Raw genomic sequence first — 20724 nt, forward strand, 5'->3', positions numbered from 1 at the left:
GTACATCAGTGTTGCAGAAGTAACAACAAACTGAAACAATAACTTGCATATTTATATTATATTCTATTGATACAGATTTTTTTTTGTAGCATTTTTATAGTCATTAATGTGTTCCTAACTGTTTGAATGGCTGGACATGGAGAATCCAAAAATCAATAAGCTTATATTACTACAGTAATTGTGTGTACTTATAATTTTCTTTCTTTGTACAGAACATGTCTGAAGTGAGAATTCCAGCAAGCCAGGGTATAGCAGGTCACGTGGCAACAACAGGTGGGATGTGAGATTAAATATTAAATTGGCATGTTCAAAGTTGTTAATTTTCCAAAAATGTTAAAAGTATTAAATCACCTGGAAAAATTTTTAAAGTATAAATACAATAAACTTTTTAATTACTACAGGTGTATTCTGAAGTCACTTGTGAAATGAAATAATTACAGTTAAGTATAGAGTTTTGATAATTGAAAACTAAGTTTAAGAAATTTTTATAATGATGTATCTGGTATTTTAATTTAATAACTCAAAGAATCATAAGTAACTTGGCAGAACTTGCTTCACAACAGCCATCAGGTTTTAGTCTTATTTTTACAATTTCAATATTAATTTACAAAACTGAACCTTTCCTGCTATTTTTGTGCACTAATATTTGAAATGATACAAAATTTGGATATGTTTATATTTCAGAATTTTTGCAAAATAGAAGATTCATAAATTTTTGTACATTTTAGTTCATGTATGCCTGCAATGTTTTCATCTTTTTACCCTTATAATGTGTTTTTTTTTATCATTTTATAATGTTAGCAAATTCAAGTTTTGGAAACTTGATCTCGCATAATATACCTACTAGGAAGCTGGTAGACTTGCTCTATGTTATTCCATTTTTTCATACGATTATTTTTTAATAAAGATTTACTTCAATTCTCAAGTATTTAGAATACATCTGAGATATCAATATTGCAAGATCGTAGTTAGCTAACACAATAAAAAGAAAGATCTGGCAGATAAGGTCATTATTATTCTGACTATTCAGTAAGTATTAGATAAGGTTGTTATTATTCTATGACTGTTCAGTAAATGTGGGATAAGGTCGTTATTGTTCTATGACTGTTCAGTAAACGTTAGATAAGGCCATTATTGTTCTATGACTGTTCAGTAAACGTTAGATAAGGCCATTATTGTTCTATGACTGTTCAGTAAACGTTAGATAAGGCCATTATTGTTCTATGACTGTTCAGTAAACATTAGATAAGGCCATTATTGTTCTATGACTGTTCAGTAAATGTGGGATAAGGTCGTTATTGTTCTATGACTGTTCAGTAAACGTTAGATAAGGCCATTATTGTTCTATGACTGTTCAGTAAATGTGGGATAAGGTCGTTATTGTTCTATGACTGTTCAGTAAACGTTAGATAAGGCCATTATTGTTCTATGACTGTTCAGTAAACGTTAGATAAGGCCATTATTGTTCTATGACTGTTCAGTAAACGTTAGATAAGGCCATTATTGTTCTATGACTGTTCAGTAAACATTAGATAAGGCCATTATTGTTCTATGACTGTTCAGTAAATGTGGGATAAGGTCGTTATTGTTCTATGACTGTTCAGTAAACGTTAGATAAGGCCATTATTGTTCTATGACTGTTCAGTAAATGTGGGATAAGGTCGTTATTGTTCTATGACTGTTCAGTAAACGTTAGATAAGGCCATTATTGTTCTATGACTGTTCAGTAAACGTTAGATAAGGCCATTATTGTTCTATGACTGTTCAGTAAATGTGGGATAAGGTCGTTATTGTTCTATGACTGTTCAGTAAACGTTAGATAAGGCCATTATTGTTCTATGACTGTTCAGTAAACGTTAGATAAGGCCATTATTGTTCTATGACTGTTCAGTAAACGTTAGATAAGGCCATTATTGTTCTATGACTGTTCAGTAAACGTTAGATAAGGCCATTATTGTTCTATGACTGTTCAGTAAACGTTAGATAAGGCCATTATTGTTCTATGACTGTTCAGTAAACGTTAGATAAGGCCATTATTGTTCTATGATTGTTCAGTAAACGTTAGATAAGGTTATTATTGTTCTATGATTGTTCAGTAAACGTTAGATGAGGCCATTATTGTTCTATGACTGTTCAGTAAACGTTAGATGAGGCCATTATTGTTCTATGATTGTTCAGTAAACGTTAGATAAGGTTATTATTGTTCTATGATTGTTCAGTAAACGTTAGATAAGGCCATTATTGTTCTATGACTGTTCAGTAAACGTTAGATAAGGCCATTATTGTTCTATGACTGTTCAGTAAACGTTAGATAAGGCCATTATTGTTCTATGACTGTTCAGTAAATGTTAGATAAGGTTATTATTCTTCTATGATTGTTCAGTAAACGTTAGATAAGGTTATTATTGTTCTATGACTGTTCAGTAAATGTTAGATAAGGCCATTATTGTTCTATGACTGTTCAGTAAACATTAGAGAAGGCCATTATTGTTCTATGACTGTTCAGTAAACATTAGAGAAGGCCATTATTGTTCTATGACTGTTCAGTAAACGTTAGATAAGGCCATTATTGTTCTATGACTGTTCAGTAAACGTTAGATAAGGCCATTATTGTTCTATGATTGTTCAGTAAACATTAGATAAGGCCATTATTGTTTTATGACTGTTCAGTAAATGTTAGGTAAGGCCATTATTGTACTATGACTGTTCAGTAAACGTTACTTTGTATATGTTTATTTTTTACTATCATTACTGCATAGTACAAAAAGGTACTTACAAACTGTACCTTATGGATCAACTACTTTGTAGTAGTTTTTTGCATGATCAGAACCTAATGTTTGTGTTTTTGTGAGTTTCTTAAAGAAATCAGGTGCATATCATTATGCTCTGGAGATTTTTGGTTGTTCATCTCATAACTGACCACTGTGTATAGGTTACCAAATTAAATATTTATTTTTAGTGGCTAAGTTGATGCAATAACTGTTAGTGTTAATGCATGAAAAATCAATGAATTTAGTTGTCTTTGTTAAGTTGCAAAAGGTGTGTGTGAATATAAATGTGTGTGTATATATACATGCATGTGTACTTTTCTCAGTTCATGTTTTCAGAATGTCAAATAAGGAAATTTTTATTTTGAGTATTTCATTTCATTCAACATTGTACATAATGATGGAAAATGAATCAAATGAGTAAAAGATACAAATATTATAAGATTGTTTTTCCCTCTGTTGTATGAAAATGAACTGCACCATAATACACCCAGTGTAAATAGTTAACATTATGGTTGTAGCTGTCTGTTAGCTGAACAGTCAGGCTGTTCTACACTAGCATAATGCCTATAAAAGTACAGGCAATTGTACTGTTCTCTCTAGGGATGGGGAAATGCACTCTTGGCTTTTTAGACAAAATTTTTACATATGTAGAACCTAACGTTTTGGCTGGTGAAGACTGCTCCATTGAAGAGATTCAAGTGAATTCAATGTTACAGTTAAAAGCTGCATGAAAGTTTGAAGAAGGTACAAGAAACAAATGTTAGTGATGACAGAAGTATTCAAATCAAAAAGTCCAGACTCTTCCAAAGTGATTAAGTAACTCTTGGTATACTTTGTATATAATACACAGCATTCCAGTAAAGATCTTTCCAATAACCTAGCTGTAAGCATGTCTGTTACCAGAATAGTAGGATGGACGTTAACACGAGCTGACCTGTAGCTACTCAAAGACTACTGCATGGGATAAATAACCAAGCCAGAAGGTTGAAATGGACACTGTACTTCAAACTTCTGGATAAGAGAAGATGGTGGAGGAGGATCTTCAGAGATAAACTCAAATTGTTTGGAAACTAGGAACATTAGTTTATATGAATGCAGAGAATGGTGTCACAGACTTTGTACACTGTATATGGTGGATCAATACAACTATGGGCTGCACTTTGGTCAGTGATGTTGGAAACCTACACAAAATTGATGACACCTGACTGCTGGTAGGTATAAACAGATTCTTATCAATTTCTTTTCATTCCCTCACACAGAAGACATGTTGTGCAGGGATTCATCTTACAGCAAGCTGGTGGTCATAAACATGCAGCAAATGTTGTGAAACGATACCTGGAAAGAAAAAGAAAAAACGAACACTAGAACACTTGCAACCAATGGGAGTATTACTGAGGCTATAGATTTATAAGGAAACTTAGTAGTTTGAGTAGCAATCAAACAATTTGGTTCAGTTATGGGAAGCAGTACAGGACATTTAAAGTAATATTTCACAATCATATACATTGATAAACATTAAGTAGCACGAAAGCAGGTTTAAAATACTGGTGACTTGTATAAAACATTGATTTTCTGTAATAATGGTACATAAACCAATTATCAGCTATTACTTATTGTTTGTTACTGTATAAATCACTGTATATATGTTTCTAGTTAAGATAATTTATCCTTTATTACTAGGAGAACTACTTAATATCCACGATGCTTATGCTCACCCTTTGTTCTATAGAAAAATTGATGAAACAACAGGTTTTAAAACAAGGTAGGATGTATGTGACATCATAATAAGTATTCTGTATGATGCTTGATAATACTGATAAATTTAAATATTTCACAGTAAGTTATACAAAGTTTTTAATAGCAGTAGTTATTGAAAGATATCCAAGTAACATAGAACAATTATCACACTGATCTTTTATGTCTTGATGAAACTTAGAAAGAATTAACTCATTTAATATTATGTTTTTTGAAACCATGGTTTGTCAGTTATGTAGATCAGTCCTTCAAAAATTTATGTTAGTATAAATTGTTTTATACTTTCAGACTTCATTTGTTGGGTCTGCATAATGTTTGATCTTACTATATGTTTAAACAAAACAATTTAAGTTTTTGTCATGTAAAGATAAATCTAGTAAGATATTAAAGAAGGATTTTCTTTATGTAATGGTGTATTTAAACAAGGGTTTAGAAAGCTATAAGTGTGTGAAGTTGACCTCCAATGTTTGTAACATCCAACTGGAATTTTGAAGAAACATAGTAAAAATATAAACCTGAGCTTAACTCTTTTAGTTTTCTTTTCTTTCAGGAGTATCTTGTGCTTTCCTATTAAGGATGAAAATGGTTAGTACAGCTAGAATAGTTCCTTCAAATTTTAGTATGTTTCCTTCCTCTTGTTAAAGTTACATCTTCCATTATCACAGCAGTATTCTGAATTTAACATCTTTTTTTTTAACATTAATCTACCACTATTTCAGCAATTGTATCTCATTTATAAAACTTATTTTAGAATGAATAAAACAATAATCTCATCCCCTGAAGTAAATATCTGCATTATTGCTCATTTCAAAGTAGAACTAGTAAGATTAATAATGCACCATCTAATTAAACATACTAGCTTCACAAAAATATATATTTATTTATAAATAATAGCATTCAAGAATTTATATATGCATTGTTATACTAACATAAAGACATAGTAACAAAAAGATATTTTTGTTTATTGTTTTGGTGAAAATTTATCATAAGATATCATTATGTGACATGGATATTTGGTTATTGTAATAACAATAAATATTGTTTCAATTGAATGGTTTAATTTAACAATATCCTTGTCCATTTTTATGTGCTGTTGTGTCTACCCACAGAAGAAAATAATGAGATTGAAAGGTATATCAGTATTTAAATATGAATTTTCTTTGAAAACAATAGGTTACCATAAATACAAGTTTGTTTCTTTTAATTACTGTATACAGGTGTAATAGGAGTGGCAGAACTCTGCAACAAAATCAATAGACGATTCTTCACATCTTTTGATGAAGAAATTGCTAAAGCTTTTTCAATTTACTGTGGAATAAGCATAATGCATGTGAGTATTTTTAAAAAAATCTCATTAGGGGGTGACAGTGTTATATGATTTTTTAACCAAGATTATCATTTGATACAAGGCAGGGAACAGTTGCTTGCAGGATATAACATAATGACAAATAAGATTGTTGAAGTTTACTTAAAAAACAAATAAATACAGTAGTGCAAAGGTTATATATTCTGACATCACTTCGCCCTTTCTCACAGAACTATTCAGCACTGACGCCCCTGGTTTTAACAGAATTGTTAACATTGTAGGAGAGACCTAAATGTGCATCTGTACCTAGAAATAACTATGTAAAACAAATTTATTAGCGATGGTTACTCTAATAATTTGGAAATACTATTAGGCTTAACAAAGCCTATATGAAAATTTTCACTTGTTTAAAACATGTGGATTAATAAGAACAGAAGTTACATGTTTAACATACAAAGTTCATGCATGAAAATGATAAAAAGTACCATTATTAATATGTGCATGGATCTATACTTTCCCCTTCCTCCCCCCTCCTCTCCCAAAACAAAGTATCTTCTAATCCTTCTAAACAAACAAACAACAACAAAAACAACAGAATATTCATGTTTAAATTCTAATGATGTTTCATTATATTTGCACTTAAGTTGACAGCAAACTAACAGCTAGTATCAAAAAGGTTAAAATGTTGTCTTAGTGTATAAAACAGAATGCTATGATTATGATAATAGTCAGTTAAGTGACAATAAATTACATGTATGTTAACATAGATTTGGAAAATTGTTACACTTCAGTTATTTATTTGTTATTAGCCATTTAAATTGTTAATACTTCTAAACAGTCCCTCATGTGGAAGAAAGTAAGGGATGGACAACACAGAAGTCAGCTTTCCAATGAATTAATGATGTATCATATGAAGGTAGGAGCTCCATTTTTACTATATTTTATCATTATTACAGTACCATGTTGGCAAGCACTTCAGTTAAAATCATGCATTTTTTGCAATAACTGGTAAAGATACAAAGATAAAAAAATTGATGTTTATAAACAGAAGTTTAATTTTTAGTCATATATATAATGGTCAGTTTAAGTTGTGTTTCCAGTATAGTACATTACCTCTTCTCACATATATAGCTATTCTCATTCAGTGCTGCCCTCTATGTGCCAAAATATTTCTACATCCCACAAGCCTTTTATCTACCTTTTATTGGAATCAACTGATTACAATGAGTCTCATATATCATTATGCAACAACTCTCCACCAACAAGAGTTGATGCATGTGGCTCCCTCTATTCAGTCGTATCACTTCTTGTTTGGCCAGTACTCATTTTCAAATGTTTACTTTGTTTGCTATCCAAGTGTTTTATGTTATATTCTACCCTAGTACAGAACTTATTACTTCATTACAAAAACTTTTTCTTGCTGGATCCTGCTTCGTGATACCTGACCAGGTATCCTTTAAATGCTCAAATCTGCACTGTAAAGCCATGTTGACTTGCATATTATAATTTCACAGCCATGCGGGATACATTGCAGAGATTTGGTGTTCTACAAGATTACTTGTAGGTTTATCTTTGTGATAGAATTGCTTCATAAATTTGCACATCGTGGACCATTCTCACCTCTAAACTACATGGGTAAAGTAGAAGAGATTAGCTGTATGTTCTTGCCATGTCTTCTGTTAAATAAATCAGTATAGTTTGCTCTCAAAAATAGGGTTTCATGGTCACCCATTGCACTGTCTTGGGTGTTGTCATTATTCTGGATTCTCCACTACATTTTCCCCTCTCCTTTTTATTCAAGTGGAATTTGAGAGTTCTCAACACTTTCTAGTTCTGAAATGCTGGGTTGGTGGACTGTGGAGGCATACTCCTGAATGGATTAATGAAGTACAAACAAAGTATAGAAGTGACTATAAAACCATTCAGTTGAGAGTAGGTTAGTGGGTTCTGCTGGTGTAGATGACATGATATCTTCCAATATGACACAGAAAAACATAAGTTTTTACATATTTATTGCAGATGTCTATATTGCTCCATCAGTATTGTGGCTCACAGTGGAGGTACCTACAGGTTATTATTACCGCTCTTCTCCTTTTGCTATTTCTTGATGTTCATTCCAAAAATGATGCTGCACTTGGAGTTGTTCTGGTCAATTCCATTTTAAGGGAAATGGCTTACATTACACAGACATATTTTCAATACTGGAAATTGGGTTCCTGGACCAATCTATAAATTTACCATATAACATGTGCCTCATTCCTGAGGTGGGGGTACTAGATTCCCTCCTGTGTCATGAACTTTCAGATAAGTCAGTATGATCCTCTTTCCTACCTTACATGGATGTTAGTTCCCTCTGGCCTAGCTTTTGGATTGTATTCAGCTTGCCAGTGGTATGATCCTCTTTTCTACCCCCATGTAGATGTCAGTGACTGGCAGTTGGGGTTTGGATTGTATTCAGCTTGCCAGTGGTATGATCCTCTTTTCTACCCCCATGTAGATGTCAGTGACTGGCAGTTGGGTTTTGGATTGTATTCAGCTTGCCAGTGGTATGATCCTCTTATCTACCCCCATGTAGATGTCAGTGACTGGCAGTTGGGTTTTGGATTGTATTCAGCTTGCCAGTGGTATGATCCTCTTATCTACCCCCATGTAGATGTCAGTGACTGGCAGTTGGGGTTTGGATTGTATTCAGCTTGCCAGTGGTATGATTCTCTTTTCTACCCCCATGTAGATGTCAGTGACTGGCAGTTGGGGTTTGGATTGTATTCAGCTTGCCAGTGGTATGATCCTCTTTTCTATCCCCATGTAGATGTCAGTGACTGGCAGTTGGGGTTTGGATTGTATTCAGCTTGCCAGTGGTATGATCCTCTTTTCTACCCCCATGTAGATGTCAGTGACTGGCAGTTGGGGTTTGGATTGTATTCAGCTTGCCAGTGATATGATCCTCTTTTCTACCCCCATGTAGATGTCAGTGACTGGCAGTTGGGGTTTGGATTGTATTCAGCTTGCCAGTGGTATGATCCTCTTTTCTACCCCCATGTAGATGTCAGTGACTGGCAGTTGGGGTTTGGATTGTATTCAGCTTGCCAGTGGTATTATCCTCTTATCTACCCCCATGTAGATGTCAGTGACTGGCAGTTGGGGTTTGGATTGTAGTTGACTCACCAATATGATTCTTATCCTACCCTTGCATGGATTTCAGTTCCCAATAGCATTAGTTTTGAATATAGTTGACTTTCTGTGTATGGTATATCAAGTCCAAACCACTCTACACCTAGAGGTATATTTTTTCATTTTATCTATCTTTATATTCTCTGTGATTGAGGTTCATAAATATTGAATGGTTCGTCTCACTGTCCAGCCACTGAGATGTGCTTCTCTCTTTTTCTGCCCATGTATGTGACCTTTTTACATGATGGATGAAGAGTGTACCCAGTTCAGAATCTGACTATCTCATATTAGTGAGTATCCTGTGGATGCTTTTGAAGGATGCTTTTTTCTTTCCATTGCACCAGTCCTTCCACCTATTCAGTGTGAGATTGTAGCTATTTATGTGAGCAGAGGTAATGTACTGTATCAGAAGTTATGATATTCTTATAATGAAAATATATTTCCAATAGGTACTTACCTTTTATCACACTTTCCACCTTTCTTCCCCACTGAAAACCAGTGCTTCCATTTTCTGCTAAAACTTGAAGTAAAACTTCAGTAGAATTAAATGGAAGGAGTTACACTCATCAAGTGAGTATGTTGCACTCTTATTGGTGGAGGGTTTGTCACATGATGATTTGCACAAGAGACCAATTAGAGTTGGTCATTTCCAACTGAGAGGAGATAAAAAGCTTGTGGCATGTGTAAAAAGGTTTTACATATATAGAGCAGCACTAAACAAGAATAGCTATTTATTTGAGTGGAGGGTAAGTGCCTATTGGAAATACATTTTAACGTAAAAAAAATTAAAATTTTAGACTTAAATTTTTGTTCAAAAATATACATGTTATTACACCTTATTAATCTACCAGGAACAACAAAATGACAGTTGATCAAATACATAATGTAGAACTTTGTTTATAAAGCTTCTTTTATCTCACCAGTTTGCTGAGTGAACAAAATGCAAGCTCATAAAAAAAGGTTTGAATTTATTTACAATAGAAAAAATAGAACATAAAGAATTACTGAATATCAAAATTGAACATAAAAGTAGACAAACTTTGTTCCTTTATTAATCTTAGTGTCTTTAATTGGCATGAACACTAAATGTGTAAAAAAATTAGTTTTAACATGTTAATAAGAACATAAAAATTGTCTAATTTTTGTACTTTAGTCATGTAAATCTGATATATGCTCTAACTTTTTAAATGGGAGCAGAACTGTTACAAAACAATAAGATATGGATTATAAACATCTCAGGACACAAATATGTTCATACTAACTTTTTTGTAGCTATTTTATTAATTATTTTGTCTCCTAATGATACAAAGTTAACTGGACTTAGGCCAGATTCATAAGATTCAGTCTTCATTTGGATAGCTCCTGTAGACCTCACCAGATGAAATGGCTTTAATCTACATTTGGTTTGACCCAATTCAAATCTGATCAGGTTTAATCATCTGAAATGTTTATTAAGGATATTAAAGTAATCTGCTAACAAACTATAATTTATTTTTTGTGTAGGTGTCACAGGAAGAAGTGAATAAACTGAACCAAACAAAGATTCCTAAGCCATCAGATTTTCATGAAGACTTTTGTAAGTTTTATTACACACCAAGACTTGTGCCAGAAGCAGAGACTCCCTTGGTGAGTTTAAGAAAATTAAGTACAAATGTGCTGATGCTAATATGGCAATATTATTTCAGGTGCAGAAGATTAGTTTGAAAGGTCACAAAATTAGTGTAATGGTCTCTGTCTGTGTGTAATAAAAATGGCTTAACTTCAGAGCAAATGCATCTGTTCAAGACATGACTCACATTGTGATATGTCAAACCAACCATGAAGACTAAGGAGGTTTCTAAAAAACTCAGGGTTAAAAGGGTTTAGAAGCACAGGTGAGGAGAAGGCTATACGAAAATATCAGAACTCTTGATTTTCCTTATGAAGACAGTGAAGTCCATCATTAAGAATTGGAATGTGCTTCATACCACCCGGTTAATACCCAGATCAGGCCACCCTTTTAAACTAAGCAGCCTGGCAAGCAGGAAACTAGTTGGGAATGTCACTGTAAACTCAACAGTGACTTTGTAAGATTTGCAAAGCTTCATGTCTGAGGTAGGAGTTAGTGTTCATATGTCAACAGTATCTCAGTCTGTACACAAAACTGGCCTGTGTGGGCAAGCAGTGAGAAGGAAGCCATTACTGAAAAAGAATGATCTTAAATCTCATATGGAGTTTGCAACAAAGCAGGTAAATGATACTGTCGACAGGTAGCAGACGGTTTTGTGGTTAGACAAGACATAAAATTAAGCTTTTTGATCTAAATTCAAAGTTTTATAACTGGTGATAAACTAACAAATCACATCACTCAGTTAACACCATCTCAGTTGTCAAGGATGATGGTGGCAGCATCATGTTATGGGGATGCTTCTCATCATCAGGAGCTGAAAGCATGTCAGGAGTAAGAGGATGATGAATGGTACAAAGTAGAGATGAATCCTACAGGAAGAAGCTCAAGCCAGACAAGAATCTAAGACCAAAGCCACAATGAAGTGGTTTCAAAAGAAGAAAGTGAAGGTCCTGGAGTGGCGAGTGAAAGTCCTGACCTGAATCCAATGGAAAAGTTATGGCAAGACCTGAAGACAGCAGTCCATCAACTATCCCCAGTGAACTTATCATAACAGGGCAATTTTCCTCAGAAGAATGGATAAACATTACACCATCTCTTTGTGTAAAGATAGCAGAGATATATCCGAAATGACTAACAGCAGTAATTGCTACCAAAGGTGCTTCCGCTAAGTACTTAGGGGTTGAATACTTATGCAATCAGCAAATTTCAATTTATATATTTTCTTTGCAGGTTTTACTGGCATTCAGCCTCCTACACACATAAATAACAGTGTTAAGTTTGATCATTAGAGTTTTGAATAAAAACAAGTTTAAAAAAAAATTTACATTATTTGTATTTCATAATAAAAATGTGACATTACTCGTGATATATAAATGCTTTTGTAAGGCATTATGTGTGCATGTGTGTGTGTGTTCTACTTAACATATGCAACAGCAGAAAGCTTTTCCAAAGTAAGGAAATAATATACAAATATTTATTTATTATATATAATAGTGCATGTATAATTACGTCTATATGGGAAAAAAATGCATGTTTTCTTTAAGAGGTAAGTAGCATAATATACATCAGTGTCAGACCTGTGGTATAATCAAAAACTTTTATCCGGAATACAGTACAGAAATTATGTTTTGTAAACTAAATCCATAATATATCTTCTAGTCGTAACAATGAACAACTGTGAATTCTGTTGCCTTCTTATTGTAAAGATGAACAAAATATTTACCAGTATGTTCGACAGAAACAGTAACTTAATTTTTAGGTGAGAATTTTGAAACTACAATCAGACTGATAAGTTTGGCCATATTGAAGCATTGTTTGGTCTTTTAGTGTTGACATAACTTTATTCTCACCTTCTAAAATTATCGTGAATTAAAAAAAATCTAAAAACATGTTCTAAACTTTGTAAGATCTCATGGGTTTGATTTCTTGTATTTTGAAACCTTTTTTTTTTTTAACTGGGTTAATTAGATATTTTGTCTATTGGTTGGAAATAGGCAATATTGTGCATGTTTGAAGACCTTGGAATGATTGCTCACTGGAGAATAAGAAGAGAAACATTGTCAAGGTAAGGAATAAATATTAAACTGTTGGTTCATCTATTAAATTATTTACAACTTATCAAAGAAAAAACATAATGGAGTTATATTTAATTGATGGAAAATAAAAGCTAGATTTATAAAGAAGAAAGATAACTCATAACTAACTGCCAACCAGAGCAAGGTAACTACTTTTTTGAAAAACATTAAACCAGTATATAGTTTTATATAGCTAATTAGTGTAGTTAATTAATGAACTGCATTCATCTTCAAGAAAGTATTGTGTTTTTTTTCTATTATTTGATGGAATGAGCTCAAATATATTTTGTTGTTTAACTTTCTTTCACACTTAGATTCGTGTGTTTTACCACTGTTAACTTAACTAACAAAAGTAATGGTTTGTATTTTATTAAACAATTATTTGTATGTGAAATGTACCATGTAATAAAAGTGTTTTACACCTCAGTACCTTTTGTTTAAAAAATTTTGTAAGCATTAAAAAAAAAGTTACTTTTATGTATATGCTGTAACAACATTATGTTTTATGATATCTTTTATAACCCTTTTGGCTTTTGAAGCTGTCATGCACATAAGGATTATTTGTGCAAAAGTAAACAAATTGTGTTTGAAATTATATTATGATAATGTTAAAGTTTATAACAAAATTTTACTTTCTTCCCCTTGACTTGACTTTTTTTTTTTTTACAGGTTGTTTGGCGCAGGTAGCCTAGTTGCTTTGCACCATAAAACGCCAAACAAACAACTTTCAAAATAATGAGCATTTATAATAGTAATGTGATCTGTAACTAGCATGTGTACAATGTTTTAGCAGTTAGGAAAGATGGAATATAATTTTTTATTTTACTTAGCGAAGAAACTTAAAAGTAAAACATTTAAAACTACAAGACCTTTCTGATGACGTCAAGGTTAACGGGTATTGTGCAGACACAAAATTTGTATCCTCAGTATCTACACTATCATGTAGACCTCAGAGAGTTATTCCTATATTTTGACTCATATCTTATTGTACAGTAATTTAAACATTCTTTGGAGCTGCCTAAAGATGTTTGTTTTGAATATAAAGATGTGTAAAAACAAAATAAATCAAACTTTTCTCCCGTTATGTGTAATTTTTTTAATAGTTCATGCTTCACATTGTTAGATAATTTCTTTCATCAAAAATTACATTTTGGAAACTTGGCAAAGATTTCTGTTTGTACTTGAGATAAATAATTCATTAGTTTTACCCATACACCACGGTTACTTCAACATCCTTTATTGTTAGTAAAGTATTTCTACTTCTGTCACACCTCATTGCTCTGACCATTAATTAAGAGTAAGGTACTAAGATAGTATCAATAAATATTTCTTCCACTCTCTCACTCTTCAGTTGTCAATATTGTATTACTTGTTCATACCTGCCTCCTCAAAAAGAATTTGGTGAGGGTCATCTTGTCAAGAGGTTCATATGGTACATACAAGGGCTGTTCAAAAATACGCGGACTGACGTCATAAAACAAAATGTACTTTATTTAGAAGTTACAGGTCTGGGACCCCTTCAAAGTACTCTCCTCCCCAACGCACACACTTATCCCAACGGTGTTTCCACTTGTTGAAACAGTCCTGGTACGCTTCTTTTGTAATGTCCTCCAGCTCCTTCGTCGCATTTGCCTTAATCTCGGGAATCGTCTCAAATCTTCTTCCTTTCAATGGTCTTTTGAGTTTGGGGAACAAGAAAAATCGCAAGGAGCAAGGTCAGGTGAGTAGGGGGGGTGGGGACAAACAGTGTTCGAGTGTTTGGCCAAAAACTCACGAGTTATGAGGCACAAATTTCGCAGCAACGCGGTGCATCTTCAATTTTTCGGTCAAAATCTCGTAACAAGATCCAACTGATATCCCACACTCTTCAGCAAGCTTCCTGACAGTCAGACGTCGATTTGCCCTCGCCACGTTGTTGATTTTGTCGACGTGTGGGTCATCAGTTGACGTGGAAGGACGTCCAGGACGCTCATCATCTTCAATGGACTGTTGACCATCCTTAAAACGTTCATGCTACTTGAAACATGCCGTACGCTTTATAGCAACATCACCGTAAGCCATGTTAAGCATAGCAAAAGTTTCAGTCGCAGAGTTTCCAAGTTTAACACAAAATTTCACAGCAAGTCGTTGCTCCTTCAGGTCATTCGTTCTGAAATCTGCCAAACGAAAAAATCGCACTTCACTTAAAACCGCGTAGCTAATACACAAATGAAGATATCTGCAATCGGGAAATGGTGTCGTAATCAGCTGATCTGTGCAAACCTAGCGACACCAAGCGGATTCCCCTGGAACCAACTGGAGCCGCGCAATTCAAACAGTTCGCATATTTTTTGAACAGACCTCGTATATGTTTAAAGAAATGAAGAATTTTAAAATGTTTCTACATTTCATAAGTTACTCTTCCAACATATAGAGGGCTGTATCACAATCACACTTTCAATAGAGTGTACTTGACTAACACAGATAACCAAGAAACCCAAAACTCCAAGCACACACTAAAAAAAAAGGACTATTCTGAGCATGTGCTTCACTTTTAAAGTAAAGTAGCACGTTAACTTTGTCAGCGAAATATGTGAAATTTGTTATCATAAAAAATTAAATACAAGTTGTGGCTATACTAATAACATCTCCTGTAAAAATAAAACTTTGTTTTACTTTTTATTTTTCAGATTTATACTAATGGTTAGTAGAGGCTATAGAAATCCCCCATACCATAATTGGATGCATGCGTTTGCTGTTTCGCACTTTTGTTTTTTGCTGCTTAATAACCTACATTTGATAGGAACTTACCTAATGTAAGTACCGTTGACACAAAACTTCACGTGATGGAACTCCCATCATGGAGTTTGTTTTTTTTTATGTTTTATAGTTATGTTATTTTACTTGAGTATAAAATATTTAAACATTCTATTTATTCTGCAATATGTTCTCTTATTTGCTAATTCTAGATTAAACGTTTTAATTTTAGTTTGTGACAGTAACTTACAATAATATTCACTGGTTGTTGTTGTAAAACTGGGTTACTTATTTAACAAAGATTAAAGTAATATTGAAGGGCCATACGTAGTAAAAGAACTTAAACTATAACCCAGATTTTCTTCTGTAACATATTCTTATGTAAACTTGTACTTGTAGGTACTATTATATGATAACCTGCTTCATATATTTGATGAATAATGTTGAGTAATTTTTTTAAACTTGTGCAAACTTGCAGAACAAAGAGAATGTTATAAAAGTCAGATATTTACTGCAATGAGTTTAATTTTCTTTAAACATTAGTAATTAATATTATTCACAGTAACTAAACATATTTTAGTGTAGAATATGCATTTGTGCTTATAAATGCTAGATTTTCCAAAATCTTAGTGTGAAGAAAAATCACCTCGAAAACAAAATTATTAAAGAAAAACTGACGTAAAAGCAATATTTTTTAATATTTACAAAGTTTAATAATTTCTTGAAGAATATGTACACAAAATCTAGACTCTAACCATAAACTTTACCTCTTATGTTGATTTTTCAGGTAAATTACAAAAAGGAAAATAATGTCAACATGTTACTGTTTAACCTTTTCAGGCATACAGAAGGCTTTGCATTATTCGTAGCTTGTATGTGTCATGATCTGGACCATCGTGGGACAAACAATTCCTTCCAACTCGCATCAGTAGGTACATATAAAACCTTTAAAACATAGATGTAAACATACAACTAAAATTAACAGAACAGTTCAAAAATTGATTAAATGAAATCTGTTAAAGACAAAAATTTACAGAAGTAACTTGTATTTTGTGATGAACATTCTTCTGTGAATGGTTCATTTGATAATGCTCAATAAGTTTCACAGACAAAAACTGTAAAGAACAAATTTAGAGAAAATTCATTGTGATGATGTATTGAAAATGAAGGAAGTGTATTTGAGTAACTAGTATTTATATTATAATATTTAGTTAGCATATCTTTCTTTAGAGTTTAATCAAAAATAATATGAGTATTATTCAAGTGAAAAGTAGAAGCTGTACAATTTATAATTGGTGTGGTATCTGCAAATTTGGGTCGGTCAGTTCAGGCCTTCCTCAAGTGGAATTTTCACGAACAAGAGATAACAGTATTTTTATGTACTAGAAAAACGTGTTTGATATTACCAACATAATATTTGTTAGAGAGGGTTATCACAAAGCAAATAATCTATTGGAACATCTTTTCTGATAAACAGTGCATTTAAAAAGTAAATGTTTGCACTGAAAATACATTTTATATGTGTGTTGAACAAGGAATGTATTTTGCAAAAGCTACTTGAATTTTGTTTTTTGCAAATGTGCACATAATTATTAACGGATGGATTCGTTTTACTTATTTTTAGATTTAGGTTTTATATTCATGTATTACAGTGTTCCATAAAAAATAATGTTTATTCGTATTACTAACAATAAAATAAACAACAATCTAATTTTACTAAAGTGTAATGATGGATCTTATAACAAGTATGAATCAGTCATATTTGTAACACTTTGTTGCTAAGTTGGAACCTGTTTTATTTATATGCACTGTTTAAATAACATAGTAGCAAATCAGTGAATGTGATATTATTTTTACAGATTTTTTATTTTAACTTAAATCTGTTTTTCTTTTGTCATATATCCTCTTAATATATTCTGCCCAATAGAACTTGTCTTCACTCAGAGCTGAACCAAAACAGAAAAAATTTAAAGCGTGTTAAAGGTATCATAAGTCGATAAATGAAGCTGTGTAATCTGTAGCAGCAGAACTTCTTTAACTAATTCATGTTTAAGTTTACAAATGTATAATTTTACACAAAATAACTCGGAAATTAAATATTTTTTGTTAATACTAAACCAGGAAATGACAATATTAACTATGATTGTTTTTGCTTATCCATTAATTTCTGACAAAACCTTTTAGTTCCTCCCTATTTTTTCTCATGTCAGTTGACCAAGGACATATTTGTGTGCAAAGTTTATAGTTATTGGTCTGATAGACCAGAAATCAGGGTACTGTTTATAATAATTTGTATTATTTATATCATAGAAATAAATCAACACTGTATAATAACAGCAGTGCAGTGACATATTCTATAACTAATATTTCTTGTTTGTTTGATTATCCTTTACAGAAATCTGTTTTGGCAGCATTGTATAGTTCAGAGGGTTCAGTCATGGAGGTAATATTTTATTCTAGTCAATAAAATGCTAAGTTTTTTTTTATGTACCTTCTGTAGCAGAAATTAAGAATGCCTTAACTGTTTTTAAAATCTACACCAAACAGTGAAGAGTTTTACTAAATGGTTGATTTTCATCTATCAAAAAGAAATTGTTGTGGTGAATCATTCTATGTGCTGTTTTAGCCATTCATTTTATTAAAGTACCTTTCATTAGTATTCGTTGTTATGTCTTTTGACAAATATAATACTATAATGAGCTGAAAAAATTGTCTTTGTTTTTTTTTTAAGTATTAGTTTTTTTCTTTCCTTTCCATTTTGTTTGCTATGCATTTATTTCTAATTTATCACCTTTAAGTAGTATTATCTATTTACATTTTGTGTCAAATATTTGGTGTAAGTCATAAATTGGCTTGGCCTAGCTAGGTGATTACAATGCTTGACTTGTAATATGAGTATCACAAGACCAAATCTCCATCATGCCAAACATGCTAGTTTTTTCAGACATGGGGGTGTTAAATACAATGGTGAGTCCCACTATTCATTGGTGAAAGAGTAGCCCAAAAGTTAGCAATGGGTGGTGATACTAGTTACCTCTAATCTTACACTGCTAAATTAGGAATGGCTAGTGCAGATAGCCCTCATGTAGCTTTATGCAAAATTCAAAAACAAAGAAACAAGTCATCAGTTGTGACTTTGGAACTATCAAACTCAGTTTTTAGGTAAGCAATAAATATAAGGTGTAAGGAAAATATTGTTCATTGTCACAATTGTTAGTTGTTGTCTAAGTTGTACTTATTGTTTGTTTTTGTTATTTTGAACAGAAAACCAGAAATCTAAAGTTATTTAATGGATTTTATTTTTCTTATATTTTACATTAAAAAATTTGTCCATACATCATCAGAAAAGTTAGTTTAATGTGAATCAGTATCTTTATTCTTTTTTCCAGTACAAATGCCCTTTAAAATCAGCCATAAATTTATTTTCAAAAGAAATTTGCATCTTATTAAGAGGTATATTAGGTATTTGTGTTAAATGTAGTCTTTTTTTTAATCTAATTGAAGAAAATTCAAATATATTTCCTAATAAATACAGAATTTGTTTTTATGCAATAATCTTTTATTTCATTTAGAGGCATCACTTTGCACAGACTATGGCTGTTATCAACACTGATGGGTGTAATGTTTTTGAAAGTTTATCTAAAAAGGTAAAAGTCTGACCTAATAGATGCCTTAACTTGATTTCTTTTTCTATTATATAAACTAGTACTTTATACAGAAGGGACTTGGATGTTTTTTAATTTATATTATAATAGATTTTGTGCAGCTGTATCATTTTGTTTAACAAGTCATAGGTTGTTAATTGTGCCTATGTAACATTATGCAACGTGTATTTCATAAAATAAATTGGTTGTAGTATTTATTGATGTGCTATTCTAATATGTGTTACTTGAATAAGAACTCTTCCAGAAGGAGCTGTTTAAGCTGCTGAACTGTACTTTTTATCAGTTCTATTCAAATCGAGAAATAGTTTTGTGTTTTTCACTAATAAATTAAATAAAAAATTCCCAATCTTTGGTTGTAGACAGTTTTAATATCTTGTATGCAGGATTATACTAAATGTTTGGATTACATGAGGGATATTATACTAGCAACAGACCTGGCTCATCACTTGCGTATCATGAAAGATATCGGTGAAATGGCAGAAGGTAAGATCACATTAATCCATTCTGGCTTTTTACTCATCTGTAAAAGAATTAGGGAAATCTACATTGATTTAAAATATATCTAGATGTAAAGTTTTAACAGAAAGCTTAGAAGAACTTAAGGAAAAATGAAATAAAAAATCACAGTCACTTAAGTTGAAAAGAACATGAGAGAAACCAATTAAATATTGCAATCACTCAAGTTCAAAAGAAGCAGGAGGGAGGTCAGATATAGTGGTCATTTGAGCACAGAGGAACCATAATAGAAGTAACTCAAATATGGTGATCACTCAATCACAGAAGAATTATTAAGGAAGTCACGTGTCACAAACACTAAAAGAAGAGCATGTGTCATTGTCATCACTGACAGTAGATCCACAAAAACTGTGAAAGAAGTTGATCAAATGTTGCAATAACTCAAGCATCAAGAACTATGAGGGAGAACAGTTAAATGTTACAGTAACTCAGTACAGAAAAACCAGGAACATAGTAAATCAAGTAATGTAATTATTCAAGACAGTGCATTTTACTTAGAATTAATATTTTACATTCACTGAAAAGTAACACACGTATTTCTTCCAAGTTTTTATCTAGCCTATGATTTGTTGGCATTAAAGAATTAGTAATAATGGCATTCTAAAGAAATTTCCATTTGTACTTTTCTAAGACTGTAAAAATTTGCAACTTTCATTCTTATGTGATATGACGTTAAGGAGTGTTGAATTTCACTAGAAGCATGTTTTGACCAAAGAATATTTCTTCTGTTGTTCTGAGATACATTAAACTTAAAACCTCTACAAACATTCTTTATCCTTGTATATAATACAGGTTTTTACAGCACACATAATGCTTATATATTACACTTGAGATCTAAAAACCTTTTTATCCATGAAAAAAACAAGAATAATTTACAGTTTAATAAAACAAAATGTTTCTCTTGAGTGTCATCTAAAACCTTGTCCTTTGAACCAGGTTAATGAATAAAATATAAACACTGAAGAGCCATAATTTATTATTCAAATCACTTACTGCAATAGGACTTTGATATCTAAATTTTTTTTTGCTAAAACAAACTTTATAGTTAGTGTAATTAATGTAGTGTGTGTGTGTGTAGGTGCAATAAATTCATTTGAAAACCTAAATGTTGCTTGTAGGC

At 32.1% G+C, this 20724-nt stretch overlaps 1 protein-coding gene across 1 annotated transcript in view; it reads left to right on the forward strand.

Annotated features, from left to right (window-relative positions):
- LOC143231083 (cGMP-dependent 3',5'-cyclic phosphodiesterase-like) overlaps window positions 1-20724 on the forward strand; it is a 47513-nt gene that overhangs the window by 15959 nt on the left and 10830 nt on the right. The window contains 12 exon segments of the mRNA XM_076465624.1: window positions 213-273; window positions 4452-4533; window positions 5077-5111; window positions 5744-5856; window positions 6671-6748; window positions 10507-10629; window positions 12607-12677; window positions 15357-15482; window positions 16264-16351; window positions 17819-17866; window positions 18996-19070; window positions 19472-19571. Coding sequence (XP_076321739.1) covers window positions 213-273; window positions 4452-4533; window positions 5077-5111; window positions 5744-5856; window positions 6671-6748; window positions 10507-10629; window positions 12607-12677; window positions 15357-15482; window positions 16264-16351; window positions 17819-17866; window positions 18996-19070; window positions 19472-19571 — 1000 coding nt within the window.

Source organism: Tachypleus tridentatus, chromosome 10, assembly GCF_004210375.1.
Source record: "Tachypleus tridentatus isolate NWPU-2018 chromosome 10, ASM421037v1, whole genome shotgun sequence".
Lineage (NCBI taxonomy): Eukaryota > Metazoa > Arthropoda > Merostomata > Xiphosura > Limulidae > Tachypleus > Tachypleus tridentatus.